Source organism: Phlebotomus argentipes, unplaced genomic scaffold, assembly GCF_947086385.1.
Source record: "Phlebotomus argentipes unplaced genomic scaffold, Phlebotomus argentipes genome assembly scaffold_18, whole genome shotgun sequence".
NCBI lineage: Eukaryota > Metazoa > Arthropoda > Insecta > Diptera > Psychodidae > Phlebotomus > Phlebotomus argentipes.
In genome coordinates, this window is record NW_026776177.1 from 12,762,440 (window position 1) to 12,782,844 (window position 20,405).

The 20,405-nt window shown below is 43.6% G+C and overlaps 2 protein-coding genes across 5 annotated transcripts; both read left to right on the forward strand.

Annotated features, from left to right (window-relative positions):
• Positions 1-1,910: 1,910 nt before the first annotated feature.
• LOC132259189 (transmembrane channel-like protein) lies at positions 1,911-12,320 on the forward strand. Its single transcript, XM_059756741.1, has 15 exons — positions 1,911-2,030; positions 4,663-4,775; positions 5,545-5,621; positions 5,880-6,084; positions 6,170-6,404; positions 6,467-6,655; positions 6,715-6,848; positions 7,325-7,432; positions 7,578-7,672; positions 7,736-7,779; positions 8,333-9,668; positions 9,729-10,362; positions 10,416-10,747; positions 10,804-11,759; positions 11,824-12,320. The coding sequence occupies exons 1-14, from the start codon at positions 1,911-1,913 to the stop codon at positions 11,709-11,711; spliced, it is 4,530 nt and encodes a 1,509-aa protein (XP_059612724.1). The 3' UTR covers positions 11,712-11,759; positions 11,824-12,320.
• An 88-nt stretch (positions 12,321-12,408) lies between these two features.
• LOC132259752 (laminin subunit gamma-1) lies at positions 12,409-20,255 on the forward strand. Of its 4 annotated transcripts, none has more exons than XM_059757507.1 (13): positions 12,409-12,671; positions 13,353-13,586; positions 14,145-14,278; positions 14,345-14,472; positions 14,539-15,018; positions 15,078-15,212; positions 15,600-16,988; positions 17,053-17,250; positions 17,410-17,713; positions 17,781-18,051; positions 18,109-18,962; positions 19,015-19,264; positions 19,385-20,255. In XM_059757507.1, exons 2-13 carry the CDS (start codon positions 13,467-13,469, stop codon positions 19,982-19,984), a joined length of 4,863 nt encoding a protein of 1,620 aa, XP_059613490.1. In that variant the 5' UTR covers positions 12,409-12,671; positions 13,353-13,466; the 3' UTR covers positions 19,985-20,255. The 4 variants fall into 4 exon arrangements, with proteins under 4 accessions (XP_059613490.1, XP_059613487.1, XP_059613491.1 ...); XM_059757504.1 differs by having other exon boundaries at positions 13,395-13,586; XM_059757508.1 differs by having other exon boundaries at positions 12,409-12,669; positions 13,399-13,586.
• Positions 20,256-20,405: the final 150 nt, after the last annotated feature.

Below are 20,405 nucleotides of genomic sequence, written 5' to 3' on the forward strand. Positions count from 1 at the left end.
TTCATGTTTTACATTATGGGAAAAACTTATGACTTTGACGTCCTTTATCCAATGATAATGGCTGTATTCGTCAAATTCAGTGCTCTATGCATTTTTGAAGAGTTTATCTCCAGCAAACCCGAGAAAATATTTACTGAATTGCACTTGACGAAGTGGTATCATTTTTCAAAAGAGAATAAACATATTCTTCCAATGATGATGATGTCTCAAAGAACTTTTGGATTTAAAGTCGCTGGAATTTATGAAATTAACCTCCTCGTGTTCATCAGGTATCCAAATTGGCTTTTTCTTACTTAAATTCACTTAAATTTTTTTTTAACTTGTACTATTATGCATTTAAGTAAAATATAACGAATGCTAAAGTAGTAGAAAAATATAGAAAAAATAAATGTGCAATGAATACAAGAGTATTACCTATTGAATATTACTTTTCAAAAAATATTTTGTAGTTTTCAGCACGCAAATTGTGCATTTCCTCCTTCGATGTCTGAATAATTAAATTCAAACATGTCTGATTTTTAGGGTTGAAAAACGTGAATGAATCAGCGTTTGATTTAAAATGGTCCCTCCCACTATTATTTTTCGTCGCACCCACGCCGTGCCCTAAAAGAAGACATACATACAAGGAGCCAAATGCGGGGCCTCAGGAATTTTTGGAGGTCGCCTCGTATGAAAAATGATAACTCGAGGGCGAGTCGTGCAGACCAATTAACTCAACGAGGTCGAATTGTCATGAAAAGCATGGGTTTCAAGTTATGCCAACAGATGGCAACACTGAGTGTGGGCTCGAAAAGAAAGCTCCATTGACTATGTCAGAGGAAATTCCAATTGCCATTCATTATTCAACATCTTCAATGCCGCCCCATCTTGTCCAATTTCACCAACATCTTCACTCCACATTAACGACCACAAATTCCGGCACTCCAAATTGAATTCGTCATTTGGGATTTATATTAAGGATATTTGGGGACAAAAAATAGGACAGATTTTCCCATCCTGCAGCAAATGCTGCTGGCGGGGAATCTGTTCAATACCACATCAATTATGGATCATTCTTCCTTGGCGACTTCATGAATCATTTGTCGTTCGTTTCGGGGCGTTTTTGGCAAAATATTGTTCAATGAATGTTGGCACGCGGGTGACGAAGAACAACAGTGGCGAGGAATTTATTCATACACCCCCAACTTCGAATCACAATAAATATGTAGTGGAAAACACATGATTTATTCATCCTTTAGCGTCCATCCATTTGTCGACGTAATTGAATAAGCCACGCTTTGGAAGAAGGATGGTTTTCAACTATACGAATTGCCAGACAAAGAAAAACCACAACTTCTGTATTCTTTGATGAAATTGTACGAAATGTGCGCATAAAAAATGTTATTTTACAATATTGACAAGTTGGGCGAGGTTTTTTCATTTCCCCTTTAAATTCACGAAACAATTGATATATAAATGCATTAGGCCTAAAATGAGATTATTGATAAAAACTGTCAAAAATATATCATACTTTTTTCCCTACAATTTGAATGTAGGTAGAGAATACTGTAAATCTATATGTTGTTGTAATTCACATATTTCGAGGCCCACTTTGGCCCGCTATAGTGTAGGTGTTGTAAAGAGTGTTGTACACACAATAAAGCTCACACATGACGACACCGTGGCTTTACTTTTCCGCCCTGTCGCCCACTTTTTCCCCATTCGCGCTTTTCGCGTATAGAGGACAATTTAACTCTGTACTTCGCCCATTAAAATAAAACAGCAGCGGCAGTAGTTGCTGTTTGCTCGGCTCGGCCGCATCTCCTCAGTTCCGGTCAATTAAGCTCGGCACGTCTTTGAGCTTTTGCGTGCGATCAGGAGGATGAGAGCCTCCTGAAGTGCTTGGAAAAAGTGTGAGTGAGAAAGGCACAATGGATGAGGAGGAGAAGAGACAGCGGCCTTCTGGCATCCTCAGGTTGGACATCAGCAAACCGAGAAGATCATCAGGTGGATCCGTGGAATTCCGAAGTCAACCTGAACTTCTCGGGGAGGTAAGACATTCTTCTCGAATCTGCAGACGCGCAAAAACTTTGTCGTCACCCGGGGAATTTCTTCAGTAGGGAAATTGAGAAATTATTTGAAAAAGGTGAGCTTATCCGTATGGAAAAAACCGTGAGAATTTCTCCCACACTCAGAAAACCAACCAGTTGCATGTTTTTTGTGTGTGGGTACGAGAAAATCCACCCTCCATATCGCTTTTCCAGCAAGCCGCTCCCTATCGTGCCCTTTCTGCCCTGCCCCGAGGAGATCCGCACCAGATAGAGATCCATACCACACAAAGGCACCCCATCGGGAGACATAATGAAATAAGAAAAATTGCTATACATATTCACGCCACGCAGTTCAATATTCCGTGGCGTCGAATTTCAACCACCAGCGACCCACTTTTCCTCGCCATTCACACTGTCTGCGGACAAATTGACCTGCGTGGATGGATATTGCGAATTCGCCAGATGATAGAAGCATATTGAACACATGGAATGCTAAAGTCTGGCACACACTGAAGGATTAAGTGTCATTTGAGAGGTCTCTGGACCACTCCTGACTTCCCTGCGTGACTCTCAGCTGCGTGCCCAGTGGGTGGCTCCAACTTACCCCTTAATTGCACGCAATACATCTAATTTAATTACCAATCGTGTGCATTCCCGCGAAAATTGGCACTGTGGGCGCAAAATGAGTCTCACCGGGAGATTCCATGGAAAAGCCATGGATGATGAGGCACTTTTCCGTGGGTGAGGATAGTCTTCTCCTTCTCTCTGGCCGTCTTTGTTGCTTCACCGATGGCTTTCGTGACTCCGCTCGCACTTAACATTATCACGGCGGAGAATCTAATCATTGGGGGTGGTCTGGGCAGCCACAGGGTGACCCCCACCATCGCCCAGAACTATCTGCGAAGTGGTGTGGAGTAAGGGTTGCCTGCGATGTACCCTGTTGAGCTTAATTCCCACCCAGCAAACTATCTGTCTTGTACGATGGTCAGTTCACGTTTTAGTTTCCGATTAACGTCTCTTGAGCTCGAATCGCGCGTCGAGACGCTGCTCTTGACGGCTGAGAGCGCAAATCTTTTTACTTTTTCCAATGTGAACTTTCGATGAACCCACGCATTCTCTGCATGGTAAATCCTCAAAGGAGTTCCTCGTCCTCTGTTTCTTGCTTTTGTCGTGAAAACATGAGTGACAATCGCACGTACGAGCTATAAATTAAATACTTTCGGTGCGTTTTGTGTCGTCCCTGAAGGATTCACATTCTGGATTATCAGTGTTTTCATGATTTCGTGATATTTTTCCCAAAAGAGGATATATGAAGTTGTGAAGGTGAAGAAAAGAGAGAAAAGCTCCCGAAACTTCATAGTATATTCAAAGAGTGTTTGTGTTCAAGTAGATGTTGAATGTCTTAAACTGCGAACAAGGCAAAAAATCAAAGAAATTCCCTAGAAGTCGCGCTTATCACCAAAGTGAGGGTGTGAATGAGCTTTTAGAGCAATTAAAAGCATAAATCACAAGAGTTCGAATCGTATATCAAGTAGCTTTTGCTACCTAATTTAATCAATTTCTCACGTTGTGAAAAACTCTTAAAGTTCTCATCAAGAAAATTCTAATCGACTAAATTCTACTCATTAAAACTTCTCCAACCTTTTAAATTCAATTTGCAAATCTAATTTCGTGGTTGAAAGAATTTTTTCCATACACTTTGAAACGTTTCAAACGTGCAAAAAAAAGGGTTGGAAACAAACTCAAAGAATATTTAATATTTCATCCGGTTCTACTATTGTTTGCTAATTGAATGTGAGATAGAATTAAGCGTTGGCTTTTGTGAAAAGTCTGCCGACAGAATTAAATTAAATTACACCACTGAATACATCGCTCAAGGAAGCGACAAAAGGTACAACACTCTGCAAACGAGTGTTAATTCAAATTCCCAACATCCAAATCTCTTTGGAGAGTGTGGCACTTTTGGCTGCGCTATTTGACTTTTTAGATGAGGAATTTAATAACACCAAGCTTTCGAGGACTTTTCAATTTCCCCACAAACTTCCGCGCGCGCGGTGTTCCTCGAAGGCAGCAAAAAAGCCACGAACGTGAATGGCAATTAATTTATCATGTCCTGGGTTATCATGTCATTCACTTCAACGAGGCTTTTATGAGGACAGCAAAAAACTGGCAGTCGTAAAAGGTGTAATATTTTATGGCGAGTCGAGTTTTATGAAAACGAAGAGTCGGGATCGTGAAAATCAACATTATGCGGGTGAAAAAAGCTCAATGAACATCCGCGAAATATTCTCGTCAACATTAAATTGATGCCTTTGTTGTTGTCTGTCAGCTTTTCCTTCATGTCACCCCAATTTTTATTGTCTCCTCTAAATGATGAGCAGAAGCCTCAAATAATGATCCAAACAAGCCTTTAAGGAGAAATACACTGAACACTAGAGAAATAAACACATTTATAATAGCTATAAGCACTGGAAATCCAGTGAAATGCCTGCATCTTGTGACAATGTGTGAAAACCCTAAATAAAAGCCTGGTGAAAGCTGAAGAAATTCTCCCCAGTTTGAGCTCTACTCGAGCTCTGCACAGTGAATTGAAATGCCATGTCTCTGGGATTAAGTGTGATCAATAAAATAGCATCCCGGTGGGTCTGCATCGCCCTCGTCGCAGCAACTGTCGGTGACCTGGGCCTTCCAGGAGGCCGATGAGGATGGTCAGGAGATGCTGAAGGCGCGCCAGGAGACGCCCAAGTAAGTGCGACCCCCCTTTGATTCAATTTATCAGCAAAAAGCCACATTGAGTCCTCGTCACTCCCTCAACAGTGCGACGAGGAAAAATCCCACTGAAATAGAGAGAAAGAGAGCTTTTTCCCAACTGGGAAAATCCAACCTGTAGTTGGAAGAATGGAAGGAAAACTTTCCGCACTGCCTCCACACATAAATTGATCTTGACAATGCAAATTATTTTCAGATGAAGAAAGTGCACACAAAAGCTCTCCAAACGGGAAAGTTTGAGCAACTTTCAGTGGGATTTTCTCAGAGATTTTGCAATAACTTTGCAATTTACAACGGGATTTCTCGTCATGCAAATTCACCTCTCAATTTTATACCTTAAAGCCGAAGTGCCACCGTTAAATTGTACGATTTGTATTTTAATTTTCCCACGCGACTCCTTTGAAAAACTCTACCATACAGATTTCAAAGCTCCGCAAAGCTCACAAGGGGTTTTCCGTGGGTGGCAAGAGGCCCCGGAAAAAATGGAAACGTTTGCATGCGACACAACAGTTTTCCACCCCCACCACGGGCAATCCTTATCAGTTTGTGTTATTTCACCCCCCAACGAAGAGGCTCTCCGTCGTGTTTACCAGCATGTTTGCGATAGTCGAATGGGATAGTAAATCGGCCCAGAGTGCGATTATATCAAGGACGAGTGGCTGTAAAAGTTAGATGAGTGATATTGACCGTCTTTTGCCTTTCACACTCTCACCCAACCATTGCTCAATGGCACGGAAAAACACAGACAGAAGGAAGAGCAGAAGGATCGCGGCAAGGAGTCGCCCATTTATATGGAACCGTCGAGTCCTCTGGACTTGCCAGGTAAATCAAAAATGCTAATTTTACTACCAGCTCCAATTTTATGCTAGCCGTTTAACAATGGGAACTTCTGCTCTCTTCTAAATTCAATCCACTCCCGTGCATATGCACACACACATAACACGATTCAGTATTCAGAGGACGTGAAAATTTCCATTGAAAATTGACTGTGCATTTACTGCCTCCTCGTGACCATTAGGAACACTTGCGAATGTCTGAAAATGCCTCTCACGAATGCCAATAACTCAGCTTTTCCTGCAGCAGCCAGAGATTCCGAGGACGAGGATTTGGAGGAGTACAGTGTCTCCGTGTCGGCCATAATGCAGCGGCGAGCAAGTACGCGAGGGGCACGAAAGAGGGGCTACAGGAGCCCCAGAAGAGCCTCTAGTCCCATGGGTAATGCAATGAGCTTTCCAGGTGGACCGGACAGGAGGCGCTCAAGTGTTTACACAACCAGTTCTGGAGAGTGAGTATTACCATATTCAAATTGGGCAGGGCATTCACGCAGGCGTGGCCTAATATATAGCATAAACTCGCAGCACTGCCATCAGCTTTGAGGATGGAAATCAAGAATCTACACAAGAACAGATCATTGAGAACATCAGATTACATAAGGAAGTCATTCAGTCTGTGAAGCTTCAAGCATGGAGCATCAGAAGAAAGCTTAAACTAATGCATCAAGCCAAATCCTATGTGGCACAGCATGAGGGAGCCCTTCAAGAGCGCTTCGCTATGTCCAGAAGCACCAGAGATCTCCTGGCGCGTTTCAAGCTCTTCCTCGCCGCGGTAGTGAAATCAAATTTTAAGTCATAGCTAACAAAACGTACCTAATTCACTGTTTTCCGTAGAAATGGCAACATGGGCGACGTGAGCTAGCCAACATCTCCACAATCCTGATCCCATGGGAGCGGCGAATTAAGGAGATTGAGTCCCATTTTGGCTCCGTCGTGGCGTCATACTTTACATTCTTGCGCTGGTTATTCTGGGTGAACATTGTTATTGCAGTTGTGCTGACAATTTTCGTCGTGGTGCCCGAGGTTTATTGTCACATAAATCCATTGCAAGCAAATCCGCATAAATCCTTCCTCTCAAATAGATTGTCGCCACAAAATCCGTGGGCAAGAATGACGACCGGAAGCAAATGCTGCCAGAAGAGAAGGCGACAGCCACCAACTTCCTGACCATCTGGGACTTTGAGGGATTTCTCAAGTATTCACCCCTCTTCTATGGGTAAGAGAAGTCAAACAAAAGTGCACTTTTCACTTCTTGAAAGGAAAGCAAACAACTCTGACTGAGTGATCAATTAATAGCTTCGCAATCAATTACTGATGATTCGATTATCGAGAGCAATCATCAATCTATCAGGTGGAAATTTCAACAGGAAAAACACTCTCTGTGAGTTCTTACAAAAGTTATCCACACTTTGAGTCATTGCAAACTTCAATTGAGAGCTTTCAGTTGAAAAGTTGATTAGATTAATTCTGTAGTGTAGCCTCTCAACCAGATAAGAGGTTGAAAAGCTGAACAGTATATCTAAAATTCTAGCTATTTATTAATTTTCCGCGCTGTATGGCAATTTCCCACTCAAGTTTGTGAGTGAGACAAATGATCCACACTCCAGCAGAGTATGTGTGTGTGAAGAAAATTGCCTTTCATGTGAATTTTCATATTTCACCATCCACCCACCCATTTTTTCGTCCTTCCAGGTATTACTCAGATGTTTCCGGAACACTTTGGGGCTATAAATTACCTCTGGCGTATTTCCTAACGGGCCTCGTAGTCTACATCTACAGCTTCGTGGCCACGTTGAGAAAGTAAGAACAGCTCATCTTGAACTTATTCTTAAGCATCCGCCTTAAGCACTTTGTCCTCCCCTCCCCCGCCGCCCACTTTATGGAAATTTATGATTTGATAGCCCTAAACATAATAACAAGTCTATTAATTCTTGGGCCGCGATAGGATGGCGGAAAATTCCCGCATGTCGAAATTATCATCCAAGGATGATGAATGCGTCTTCTCCTGGAAACTGTTTACCGGCTGGGACTTTATGATTGGTAAGTGGCCCATTTCAGCCTTGTGATACAGCACTTGATAGGCACCTTGTTATCTCCCTCCAGGACACGCGGAGACGGCTCACAACAGAGTGGCTTCTGTCGTACTGGTAAGTCTCTTCCACCCTCCCCAAAAATTACCCTCACGTTGAGCAAATAAGCGAAATGGAAAAAAACTAGTATCAAAATTATTTGATACGGTATTATCAGTGAGTGTAAAATCCGATTAGAGTGTTTGAGGAAGGGAAATATTCAGTCTGCTGTTTACACAAGTGCCATCCAGCCATGAAAATTTCAAACATCATGGAACTCCTTGCCAAGGGTTTATGGAAATTCACTTTTTGCACATTTCAGCGCGACAAACGAGAGAAAATGGGCATGACATGATTGAAAATTGTAGCTAAAGTTAGGGAAAAGATGATAACTGCAGCTATCCAAAATGGAGATTTATAAGAACACACTGTGCTAAGAACTAAGCTTTTAATGACTTTTTGGAAATGTGTTTTGAAAGTGAACCAACTTTGGAACCGCCATATGTGTAGTTCTATTTCTTCGACCTTAAAATAAATACATCATATTGGTCAAAAGTTTCAGAATCAGAGCTGTACTTCAATCAAGCTCTAACTAAATTACATACCTTTTCATTTGTACTTTCCATAACAGAGCTTCAAAGAAGCCCTTCTGGAGGAAGCTGAGAAGAAGAAAGACAAGCGCAACTGGAAAGTGATAGGCCTGAGAATAGTAGTGAATCTAATAGTAGCTGGTCTCCTAGTCGTTTCCGCATATGCTGTTGTAATGGTTGTAAATCGATCTACAGAACCAGAAGCTAATGATACGTGGTGGAGACGGAATGAGATCACCATTGTCATGTCGCTCATCTCCTTCTTCTTCCCTATGTTCTTCGAAGGCCTAGGCTTTATGGAGAGTTATCATCCAAGACAACAGCTTCGCTTACAACTTGCACGGATTATGCTGTTGAATCTCTTGAATTTATACTCACTGATCTTTGCGCTATTCGATAAGATAACTGACATGAATACGGAATTGCTGGAGATCAAAGCAAATATAAGCATGGATCACAGTTTGTCTCTGCCTAGGACAACTCCACTTACAACTGAGGCTTTTTCTGTGGACTTTCTGCCAACAGAAGCAGTGTCGATGGCAGATTATATTATGACAAGTGTGGCTGAAGTTGAAGAAATCGCAACAACTTTTTTGAGTGACATCACATCAACTGTTCACACTACAATATCATCCTGGACTGAGGGTTACCAAGAAGTGTCCACAACACCAAATTGTAGACAAGTTGAAGTTAATTGCACAGTTAATGCTACAACGTTCTTAACAACCCTTATTTTATCGGGAAAATTCAACACCACAAATAATGATACAGTGTTTAATGAGACCGCGAATGAGACCTTCTACCAGCAATTCAATGAAACCTTCGACTATGACAGTGACTATGAAGTTGAGAATTACACTACAATCTATCCTTCGACCTCAACTATTCCTATTGAAATCACCACAAAAACCACAACCACTGAAGAATACTACGATTACTATGACTATCCCGCTGATCAGCCTTCTCCTGACCATTTCAACTTCTTCAATTTCATAGGCAATATTTTTGCGTCGAAAAACTTAACGGAAAATGGCACAGATTGGCAAAATATGACAGATTTTGAATTATTCTTACGGAATTTCTCTTCACCGGACGCAAATGGAACAATGATGGACAATGTGACGGATTTAATTATGCGCCTCGAAGACTTCATGCCGGAGGAAAAGTGCTTTGAGATTGTCTGCGATGAGGAGCCCGAAGATGGATGGTCAACATTGACCGCAGTGACAGAAAAACCATCCACCAGTTCAGATATTTTCACCCAAACCACGACCGAAGAGGCATATTTGGCCGAGACATCAACACTTGGTGACACGACGACGGAAGTTATTCGTGTCACTACTGGGATTGAGGAAAAACTCTCATCAACAACCTTTGGTATGTATTTGAAAAAAAAAATCCTTCCACATGATTTTCTATCTTTGTTTTTTTTTTTAGAAACTCCAACAATGGTCACAGAAGTCTCCACGGAACCTCCATCGACAGACATCAACGTATTGAGAAGAAGAGCCAATTTCATCAACAACGAGACAAAGAAGAAACTGCGAAAGCTCTGCTGGGAGACAATGTTTGGCCAAGAACTTGTGAAACTCACTGTGATGGATCTCCTCATCACTGTTATGTCCACTATGCTGCTGGACTTCTTCCGTGCACTCTTTGTGCGCTTCATGAACAAATGCTGGTGCTGGGATCTGGAGAAACGCTTCCCCAAGTATGGAGACTTCAAGATAGCCGAAAACATCTTGCATCTCGTCAACAATCAGGGAATGGTGTGGATGGGGATGTTCTTCTCGCCAGGACTAGCAATTTTGAATCTGATCAAACTCGTCATTATAATGTATTTGAGATCATGGGCCGTTCTCACTTGTAACGTGCCACACGAAGTGGTTTTCAGAGCGTCCAGATCAAATAACTTCTATCTAGCGCTACTATTGACCATGCTTTTTCTCTGTGTCCTACCTGTAGCTTTTGCAATAGTGTGGCTGGAGCCTTCTTGGCATTGTGGCCCATTCTCCAATAGATACAGAATATACTACATCTTTACAGAAACTCTACGAGAAACCCTCCCTAAGTGAGTACTTTTCCCACCAAAATATTCCCCTACTCATGAATATTCTCAATTAGGACACTCCACAAGCCACTAGATTACATCGCCTCGCCGAGCACCGTGATTCCATTGCTGCTTCTACTTGTCCTTATCATCTACTACCTGATTTCACTGACAAATGCCCTAAGGGAAGCCAATCAAGACCTTAGGAATCAATTGCGACGTGAACGGGTTGAAGAGAGGCGAAAAATGCTGAAATTGGCAGAGAATAAACCATCCACTGAAGGAAATGCTCCGCCCGGAATATCTGAGAGATGGAGAAAAGTCTTAGAGAATGCCACATCTCCTCTCACACCAACTGGAGCTGCTCCCGTGGACGCAGAAGAGAATAAGATGCAAGCGAAGAAAGGTAATCTAGCGTTAATATGTTTGAATAGCAAAGACTCACACATTTCATCTTTTTAGAACTCCTGCAGAGAATCATGAAGAAAGCTTTGCGCAAAAGCTCCGCCACGTCTGACGAAGACAGCACCCCGGCCGCTCCTGCTGCACCGGCAGACGATGAAACAGACACTGAACAGCACGAATCCCTGCCTCATGACCAGGAAGAACATGATAATAGAGTCAACAAGCAAAAGCACGAAGGGAGACCTAGAGAATCCCTCCCAGAAATCCTCAAAAAACTCAGAGAGGCAGCCAAACGGCAGAAACAAGAAGAGGGCAAAGAATCACCTGAAAAGAAAGCAGGAAATGACCATCCATTGAAGAAATTCAAGGTTGACAGAGATCCTCTGACTCATAGGAAGTCAGATTTCAGTGGTATTCCGGAGAAAGAAAAGGTCCCTGTCTTTAATTTTGACCTGCCAAATCTTGAGGAAGACCTGAAGATTAGCACATCAGAAGAGGAGAAGGATGACTCGTTTTCTAAGACCGTGCACAAAGGTGCAGTTGTTTGCAAGGAGTTTACAGCTCCCAAGAGTGAAAAGCCCAAATTCGGAATGATTAGACCGAAGAAAAATCCACAACCTGAATCTCCATCTCCAAAGAGTGAAACTTCAGTTAAGGTGGATCCTGAACCTGTAGTAAAAGAGCCCAAGGTGAAGACAAAGTTCAACTCGTTCTTCAATCTCGTGAAGGAAGCTATTCAGGCGAAGAAGGATCAGGAAGAGATTGCAGTGGTTGAGGAAGTCAAGGGTGAATCTTCAGGAACTCATCCCAAGAAAGTGACTAAAAGACAGGACTCAATGGCTTCAATATGGTCGGACAACATCCCAACGATCACCATCAGTAAAACTGAAAGCGATGAGTGTATTCTCGAAGGGAAAGAACAGCCAGAAGATAGTAAAGATAAGGATTCAGCTGATAGCTCCTAAATTATGATTATGCGATATTTTCTCCAGGTTTTGTGTGACGTCTTTCAGGTATCTATGTACGCATATCAAATATAATGACTGCTTTATACGATATTATGTTGCCACTTTCCAGGAATCAACATAGGATCTCCCTTCATAGTAGAGGTCAAGAACTCTCGCGAAACCCTATCGTATCACAAGCGAGTGACACAAATTCGATGGATGGGTTTTTTGGGCATCAAAAGGCAGATCACGGGGGCACGCGATAAGCAGATAAGCCATATACACTCTCGCACACACTTTATTTGTATTGATCGTGTTGATCTTCTGTTCAGAGATATATAGCAAATGTATGACCGTTAGTATTCAAATAAATTTTATCTCCCAAATCTCAAAAGCGCGGGAGTGATTTCAGCCCGTGGATGCTGATTTTCCACATCTGGCACGAGGGAAAAGGAAAGATGATCGTGTGTATGGTCACGATCTTTCCGGTTTTGAGTGTAGTGGAGAAGAAAGAAGTCATTTGACCAACAAATTTCATAGTGATCATCCATCGATTGTCAGGAGGATCGTGTATAAGTGATAGCAGTGCGATTCGGTGATTAGTGGTCAAGTGATCAATGTCTAATTGAGTGAAGAGATCGACTGATGAGTTGAAGAGAGGAAATTGTGGGTGAAATTATGGCAACTCGCGGCAAATTGTGTGTTTAAAATCACGTCTCATCTGCACATGTGTTAGTGATCCCACGATCTTCACTACGCCAAGACGTCTTCTCTCTTTCTTACTGCCTTTCGACTTAAGAGAGTCTCAGCACGATTTCGTCCGTCAGTTGCATTCGGGATTTCAAGTTACTCGGGTGGATCCGCGTTCATTTGCCTTCCAGTTTGTGATCTCTGGGCACAGCATCACATCCAACAGCTTCCCAGTGGATTTCGGGAAGGGAAATTCCCTCACAGCATCAGCAACGGAAGTGATCAAGTGTAGTAACAGTGATTTCTTAGTGATCCTCACCATTTCAATATAGCTTCTGTGCGATTTTCTCACACTTCCTCCCAGACAATAAGCATAAAAAATCTCTCCATCCGACAATTAAACCGTCTCTCACTGAGAACAAAAAAGTTCCTTATCATAATTCCAGCATATGTGGTCACTTTTCGTCATGTCGGCTTTGGAGAGTCTCAATGAAAAGAAATATGTTTCAGAGAAATTCTTTCTCAGCTTTTTTCCATCCACTCCTCTCCATGCACACACCGAAAAAGGCCAACACCAACACTGAAAAGATGCTGAAACTCCATAACTTTTGCTCTCTTTGCCTTTTGGCCAGTTATTTGTAAATTATCATGCATGCTGCAGAAAGTACAATGCACTTAAAACACATTTATTTTAATAGAGAAAGGATGTTTTAGTGGTTTTCCAAGTGATTTCTTCATAATATTTCGCCTTAATGTTAAAAAGCAAACCAAGGAATGTAGAGAAACTTCTCAACTTTTCACCAAACTGTACTCAAAATTTATTCACCAAATCTTGTAACGAGATCTGGTAAAGCATGTACATTGAGACATGTCTTAATGTGAAGCAATTTGGAAGGATCATCATCTGGTGGATGATCTAATAATAGCATCTCTCCACTATTTATTATTGTTATTGCTTCCCGCGACTAGATTCAGTCGGAAGGGAGGGAATGTGAGTCTTGTGTCTCTCAGTCAGGCCCAAAATACCCAATGGAGAAGTGATCGTGATCGTTGAGTCATTGTGGAGTGAAAAGACCAAGAAACATGAAGAATCTCGTGCTCTGTGCCATCCTCATTGTCACTGTGTTGCACGTGGAGGCCAATAGTGACAAGACGCACTATCTGCCACCCCTCGAGTGCTACGACCCTTATCATAAACCCCAGGTGAGTAAATCCACCAGCAACATCGCTTGCAGATCGTCTCAAATCGAGGCTGTGTGTTCAAGTGTCTACAGGGACACAATTATTTCACTTAAAAGCACTATTTTAATCGCGGAACAACCGGAAATTCGTATCATACAAACGACAGAGTAGCTGAAATAATTCGTGATAAGGAAAACCGAGAGGGAATCTCATTGACTAGCACAATTTACATTACTCGTGTTCTCACATTTTGTCGAGAAGAGGCACATTTAGAGGTTTTTAGCAGGTTTTCAGTTAATTCTTTACAATTTCCTCACATTAAATATATTGCCGACCATCATTTTAATTAATTCAATTGATTCGAGTGGTCGAGATGATATAAATTGAAATTAATGGCAGTCTTCTCGACTCCTCAATCCACCAAGAGAGGCGATCACTTTTCGCTGAGACGGCGAATTATGAAACTCCCATAATTACTTGAGTACACAGCATAAATTGTGTGATTTCTATTTGTTCATGAAATCATCGTCTTGGAATAAATTTCAATGTCAGTGATTTTTTGCCAATACTCCAACGCAGAGATGCATCCCCGAATTCGAGAATGCTGCCTTCGACCTTCGAATAGACGCCACAAATACCTGTGGTGAGGACAGAGACACAGACTTTTGCGTCCAGACAGGATATTCTAACAAGAAGAGTTGCGACACTTGCAGGTAAGTCAGAAATTGGAAAATATTAGGGTAATTAGACGGAAAAATCATGTTCGATCGCTATTGCAGGGCAGGAGATCACAGTTCCAAATACTTGACGGACATCCATGATCCCAATGAACCAACCTGGTGGCAATCTGAGACCATGTTCGAGGGTATACAATACCCCAATCAAGTAAACCTGACCCTCAATTTAGGTAACAGTAAGAAGAAAAAATCATAAAGTTCCTGAATATAATTGGTCTTATTTGATGTATTGACAGCAAAATCCTTTGATATCACCTACATTCGCATTGTCTTCTACTCTCCACGGCCTGAATCATTCTCGATCTTCAAGAGAATCGTCCCGAATGGTCCCTGGCTACCTTACCAGCACTACAGTGCTACATGCCGCGATACTTACGGCCTGCCCGATTCACTGAGCGTGAAGAAGGGCGAGGATGAATCCAGGGCACTCTGCATGAGTGATTACAGTGATATCTCACCACTGAGGGACGGAACTGTGGTGTTTTCCTCCCTAGAGGGACGTCCCAGTGCCATCAACTTCGAGAACAGCATTGAACTCCAGAATTGGGTCACTGCCACAGACATCAGAATTACGCTGGATCGTCTCAACACTTTTGGTGATGAAGTGTTCGGAGACGCGCAAGTGTTGAAGTCCTACTTCTATGCCATTGCTGATATTGCTGTTGGTGCGAGGTGCAAATGCAATGGACACGCCAGCAAGTGTGTCACGAGCACAGGTAAGAGATTTTGTTATATTCCGCAAATTCAACGATATTCATCCCTAATCTTCGCGCAGGTTTGAATGGTCAACGAACGCGAGTCTGCGAGTGCAAACACAACACAGATGGGCCGGACTGTGAGCGCTGCCTTCCTTACTTTAACGACGTGCCATGGGGCAGAGCCACATCGAAGAATGTCCACGAATGCAGAGGTAAGAATGAGAATCAGTTGCAGTGTGATCTTGAACACGCTAAGACGCAATGTGGCGCCACTTTCTCGTGATCGCGACTTTCTCACACTTCACGGTGGCATCCTGGGATCAGAGGAATAACAAGATTTCACGATTCACTCCGTGGTACTATATAAATGGTGATTTTGGAAGCTTTCTCCGTAATTCTGTGCAGAAGGATGGTCCCGAGGCGCCTTTTGGCGGAGATTGTCAAGTTCAAAGAACTTTAGCGCAAGAGAAACCACTTCCAAATAGGGAGGGAATCCCTTTTAAGGCAACTCGCCTTTCACCCAGCATCTTCCAAGGTGGAGATGCATCGTGAGGCGACAGTACACCACTTCCAGCCCTAAAATCTTCTATTTTTCGCAGAGTGCAACTGCAATGGATACTCCCAGAAATGCTTCTTCGACAGACACCTCTACAACCTCACTGGACATGGAGGACATTGCCTAGATTGCGCCTCGAACCGTGATGGTCCCAACTGCGAACGCTGCAAGGAGAATTTCTATATGCGAGAGGATGGTTATTGCATCAACTGTGCCTGTGACACAATGGGATCTAGATCTCTTCAATGCAATGCTGAAGGAAAATGCCAGTGCAAGCCTGGAGTGACTGGAGACAAGTGCGACAGATGTGATGCAAATTACTACAACTTCGGACCGCATGGATGCCAGCACTGCGGATGTGAGCCTAAAGGATCTCTGGACAACACGCCATCCTGTGATCCTGTCACTGGAGCCTGTCTCTGCAAAGAGAATGTCGAAGGAAGGCGATGCAGGGAGTGCAAACCTGGTTTCTTTAATCTAGACTTGGACAATAAGTTCGGATGCACTCCTTGCTTTTGCTACGGACAAACCAGTGAATGTCAGAGCGCCAATGGGTACTCAATTGTCTCCCTGACGTCCAACTTCAACAAACACCTGGAGAGATGGATGGCCGTGGACGACAGAAACACCCTAGTGGATCTGAAGTACAACAAGTTCAGCCAGAGTGTGGGAATCACAGCCCAGGGACATGAATTCATTTACTTCTCCGCCCCTGAACGCTTCTTAGGCGATCAAAGAGCTTCTTACAACCGCTTGCTGAAATTCCGCCTCCAGACAATTGGTCAGGCAGGACCAAATCCCTCTCCCCATGATGTGATCCTCGAAGGTGCAGGAACAAGTATTTCACTGCCAATTTTCGCTCAAGGACACTACATGCCCGACCAGCAAGTTCGCGAATACGCCTTCCGTCTCCATGAACACCCAGAATACTCCTGGCAACCTAGCCAGTCTGCCCGTGGCTTCATGTCCATCCTGGCCAATCTCACTGCCATTAAGATCCGCGCCTCTTACGCTGCCATCGGCGAAGCTTATCTGGACGATGTTGAACTACAAACTGCCCATAGAGGAGCAGCTGGACGTGTCGCCACGTGGATTGAACAGTGTACTTGTCCCAAAGCGTATCTCGGGCAATTCTGTGAATCTTGCGCCCCTGGATATCGCCACTCTCCTGCCCTGGGTGGGCCCTTTATGCCATGCATTCCTTGCGACTGCAACAAACACGCTGAGATCTGTGACTCAGAAACTGGAAGATGTATCTGTCAGCATAACACAGCCGGAGACACTTGTGATCAGTGCGCTAAAGGATACTACGGAAGTGCTCTTGTGGGAACACCATATGACTGCAAGAGGTGTCCTTGTCCAGACAATGGAGCCTGCATGCAGATGGCTGATGACTCAGTGATCTGCCTAGAGTGCCCAGTTGGATATTTCGGTAAGTCTTCTTTATTAGACCCTTGTCATCTCTCTTTCCTCTAATTGTGTCCTTCAATTCTCAGGTCCTCGCTGCGAGTCCTGCTCTGATGGCTTCTATGGAGACCCAACAGGTCTTCACGGACCCGTTCAGTTCTGCCAGCCTTGCGACTGCAATGGAAATGTGGACCCCAACGCTGTGGGCAATTGTAATCGCACCACTGGCGAATGCCTAAAGTGTATCCACAACACAGCCGGGCCACATTGTGACCAGTGTCTTCCAGGTGAGTGATAACTCAGTATCACAGCGACAAGTCATGAAAGTGGTGTGGCTTTTATGTTTCTGTTTCATTGGTTCTCTTAGTTTGAGTGAAATTTGCAAAGAAGGCACGAAAATCACACTTTTATCTGCTTAAACACTAACCAAGAAACCCTCTTTGTAGGTCACTTTGGAGATCCTCTTGCCCTGCCGCATGGAAATTGCCAGCAGTGCTCTTGCTACCCTCCAGGAACCGAACAGACCGACGATGGCATCTCAATGTGCGATTCTCTGACTGGAAATTGTCGCTGCAAGCCCAACGTCGTGGACAGAAATTGCAATGAGTGCCAAAATGGATATTTCAACATCGTGTCTGGAAACGGATGCGAGAGCTGCAATTGTGATCCAATTGGAAGTTTCACTGCCGGCGTCAATACCACTTGTGATCGCTTCACTGGACAGTGTCGCTGCAAGCCCGGCGTCGTTGGGTGAGTCTTCATATCTCTAAGCGTGATAAATTGTTATCAGAATGATAACAGCAACTCTCTTGCTCAGGTTGAAGTGCGATCAGTGCGCTCCATACCATTATGGCTTCTCAGATGAAGGCTGTTTGCCCTGCGACTGTGATCAGAGTGGATCCAAGAGCTTCCAGTGTGATGAATCCGGACAGTGTCCTTGCAATGACAACGTGGAAGGGCGCAGATGTGATCGCTGCAAGGAGAACAAGTATGATCGCCACCAGGGATGCTTAGACTGTCCTGCTTGTTATAACCTGGTTCAGGATGCAACCAATGACCACAGAGAGAAGCTTGGAGGACTCAAGAAGGTAACGTCTGTTCCACGTATATAAGTGAAAGCGTAGCTAATATCTTTGCTATTTCAGTTACTTGACGAAATCGCTTCGAAACCGACCGTGATCGATGATGAAGAATTTGGTTACAAACTTAAAGCTGTACAGGAGAAGATTGATATCCTGGCAGAGGACGCAAAGGCTGGAGCTGGAGGTGGAGAGCACACTCTCAGAGAGAGATTAAATGATTTCCACGATCGTTTGAACGCTATCAAATCCGTTCTGGACAAATCAGATGGTCTCCTCAACAAATCCAGAGATGAAGCCAAAGTCGCAAATGCCAACTTCAATGTAACTCAGAAAACCATCGAAGATGCTCGAGATCAACTCAATGCTGCTCTAGAACTCCTACAAACAGAGGGTGCCAGTGCTTTAGCTCGCGCAAAAGACCGCTCTGACCAATTTGGGTCGCAATCAGAACAGATCAGCGCAATCTCGAGAGAAGCTCGAGCTCGAGCGGATGAACTCGAGGCCAAAGCGAATTTCAACAGGGACGTTGCGAAGGAAGCTAATGGCAATGCCACAGAAGCCTACAACTTGGCGAGAGATTCAATGGCTCTGCTCCAAAACATCAGCAATGAACTAAAGACGAATGTTAAAGCCGAGGTTTACTTCTCCAAGGACACTGTGGACACAGCGCTGAATAGGACTGCAGATATTCAAAAGGAGGCTGAGGAAGTGTACGAAGAAGCCTTATCTCTATTCGCAACAGTGAACTCACAGAATCCACCTGAGGTCAACATCGAGAAGATCAAGGAGAGAGCTAATAAGAACAGCGCGGAAGCAACAAGGATCGAGGAGGAACTTAATGGAATACGAATGATGAATGAGAAGCTATTGAATGAGTTGAACGAAAACAACGACAAGGCTAGAGCTCTAATTGAAACGTAAGGATGACAGTTTCATCTCAGAACAGATGTAATTTTTTTCTGATTTCAGAGCCGATGATCAGAAGTTCCACGCTCTCCAGCTTCTTGAGGAGGCCAAGCATTCCAATGTCATGGCAAAGGAAGCGGTTGCTCAGGGAGACGGAACCCTAAAAGAGGCTAATCATACATACAATACCCTAGCTGGTTTCCAATCTGAAGTCGATACTTCCTCAGCTAATGCCAGAGCGGCTTTACAGACAGTCTCTGACATCGATAAGCAGATCCGAGAAGCAGAGAAAATGGTCCAGGAGGCAGAAGCGGTAAGTTGTCATTAAATCTTGCAACGTAGAGAATATTTTTGATAAATTTTGCTAACTCTTCAAAGAAATTGGGACCTTCAAGAAATTTATTTGAATTTATGCTAAATTCTTGCCTTTTAGGCTCTGGTTGGGGCTCATTCAAATGCCATTGAGGCTAGGAATAATGCGCAGAAGGCGAAGGAGAAGTACGCCGAACAGGCCTCCAAAGATGCGGATGAGATTCTCAAGAAAGCCAACGACACCAAGTACGAAGCCAGGAAGCTCAGAGGAGAAGCAGATCAGCTAAATGGCAGAGTTGTTGTGACGGATGACAAACTTAGCGATCTGGAGGATCTCGCCAAGAAGGACGATAATATCACGATTGAGGCGAAGAAGAGCGTGGGCCAAGCCAAGACGAATGCAGAAGACGCACACAAGCAGGTCCAGAGCGCCATGGACAGAGTAAAATCGATCATGGACGAGCTGAGCAACCTCAAAGACATCAATGTGCAGGACTTGGACGCTTTGGAGAAGCGCCTCGAAGACGCAGAGCATGATCTGAGAGTGGCAAACTTGGGAAAGAGAATGGAGAATTTAAGCGAGTACAAGAACTACCACAACCAGCTGATCAAAGAGTACCAGTCGCAGGTGAATCTGCTGGAGACCGAAGTGACTAATGTTAGAGCCATTGCTGAGGCACTGCCCGAGGGATGCTTCAAACGCACCCGCCTCGAGCCATAGAGTCTTAAGAGCCTGTTCATTTCTTGGAATTAGCTAGCAGTCAATTAACCACTGCCAACGGACAGGCTCCGCTTCTATTGTATTATCGTGCGCCATAATTTTGTGTCTCTTATTATTGGATAGATAAATTTCTCATTCTCGATTATATCTTCTACCAAAGAAATTCCCTTTTAGCGAGAGACAGTGAGAGAAAATGAAAACAATATAATGATTTTGTAATAACATTCACTTAAATACAGTTTACCTTTACGATTTCATAAACGGCGAATAATACAGGATTTTACTGATTCCTGAGGCAGATTTGTAAATTCTCATTCATAGGGACACAGTAGATAAGGAGTTGGAAAAATCATACTTTCTCTTTGTGAGGTTATGTCACCTTCCCGCCGTGTCCACGATCCACACTTAGATTCCACAACCG

What these genes read in the sequence shown, in the direction of transcription:
- LOC132259189 (XM_059756741.1), top strand. Translation starts at nt 1,911, where the DNA reads ATGGATGAGGAGGAGAAGAGACAGCGGCCTTCTGGCATCCTCAGGTTG. An exon ending in TTTTCGTCGTGGTGCCCGAG is followed by an intron (nt 6,656 to 6,714) that starts GTTTATTGTCAC and finishes CCTCTCAAATAG; the next exon opens with ATTGTCGCCACAAAATCCGT. An exon ending in TTCGTGGCCACGTTGAGAAA is followed by an intron (nt 7,433 to 7,577) that starts GTAAGAACAGCT and finishes GGGCCGCGATAG; the next exon opens with GATGGCGGAAAATTCCCGCA.
- LOC132259752 (XM_059757507.1), top strand. Translation starts at nt 13,467, where the DNA reads ATGAAGAATCTCGTGCTCTGTGCCATCCTCATTGTCACTGTGTTGCAC. An exon ending in AAGAGTTGCGACACTTGCAG is followed by an intron (nt 14,279 to 14,344) that starts GTAAGTCAGAAA and finishes TCGCTATTGCAG; the next exon opens with GGCAGGAGATCACAGTTCCA. An exon ending in GCTAGAGCTCTAATTGAAAC is followed by an intron (nt 18,963 to 19,014) that starts GTAAGGATGACA and finishes TTCTGATTTCAG; the next exon opens with AGCCGATGATCAGAAGTTCC.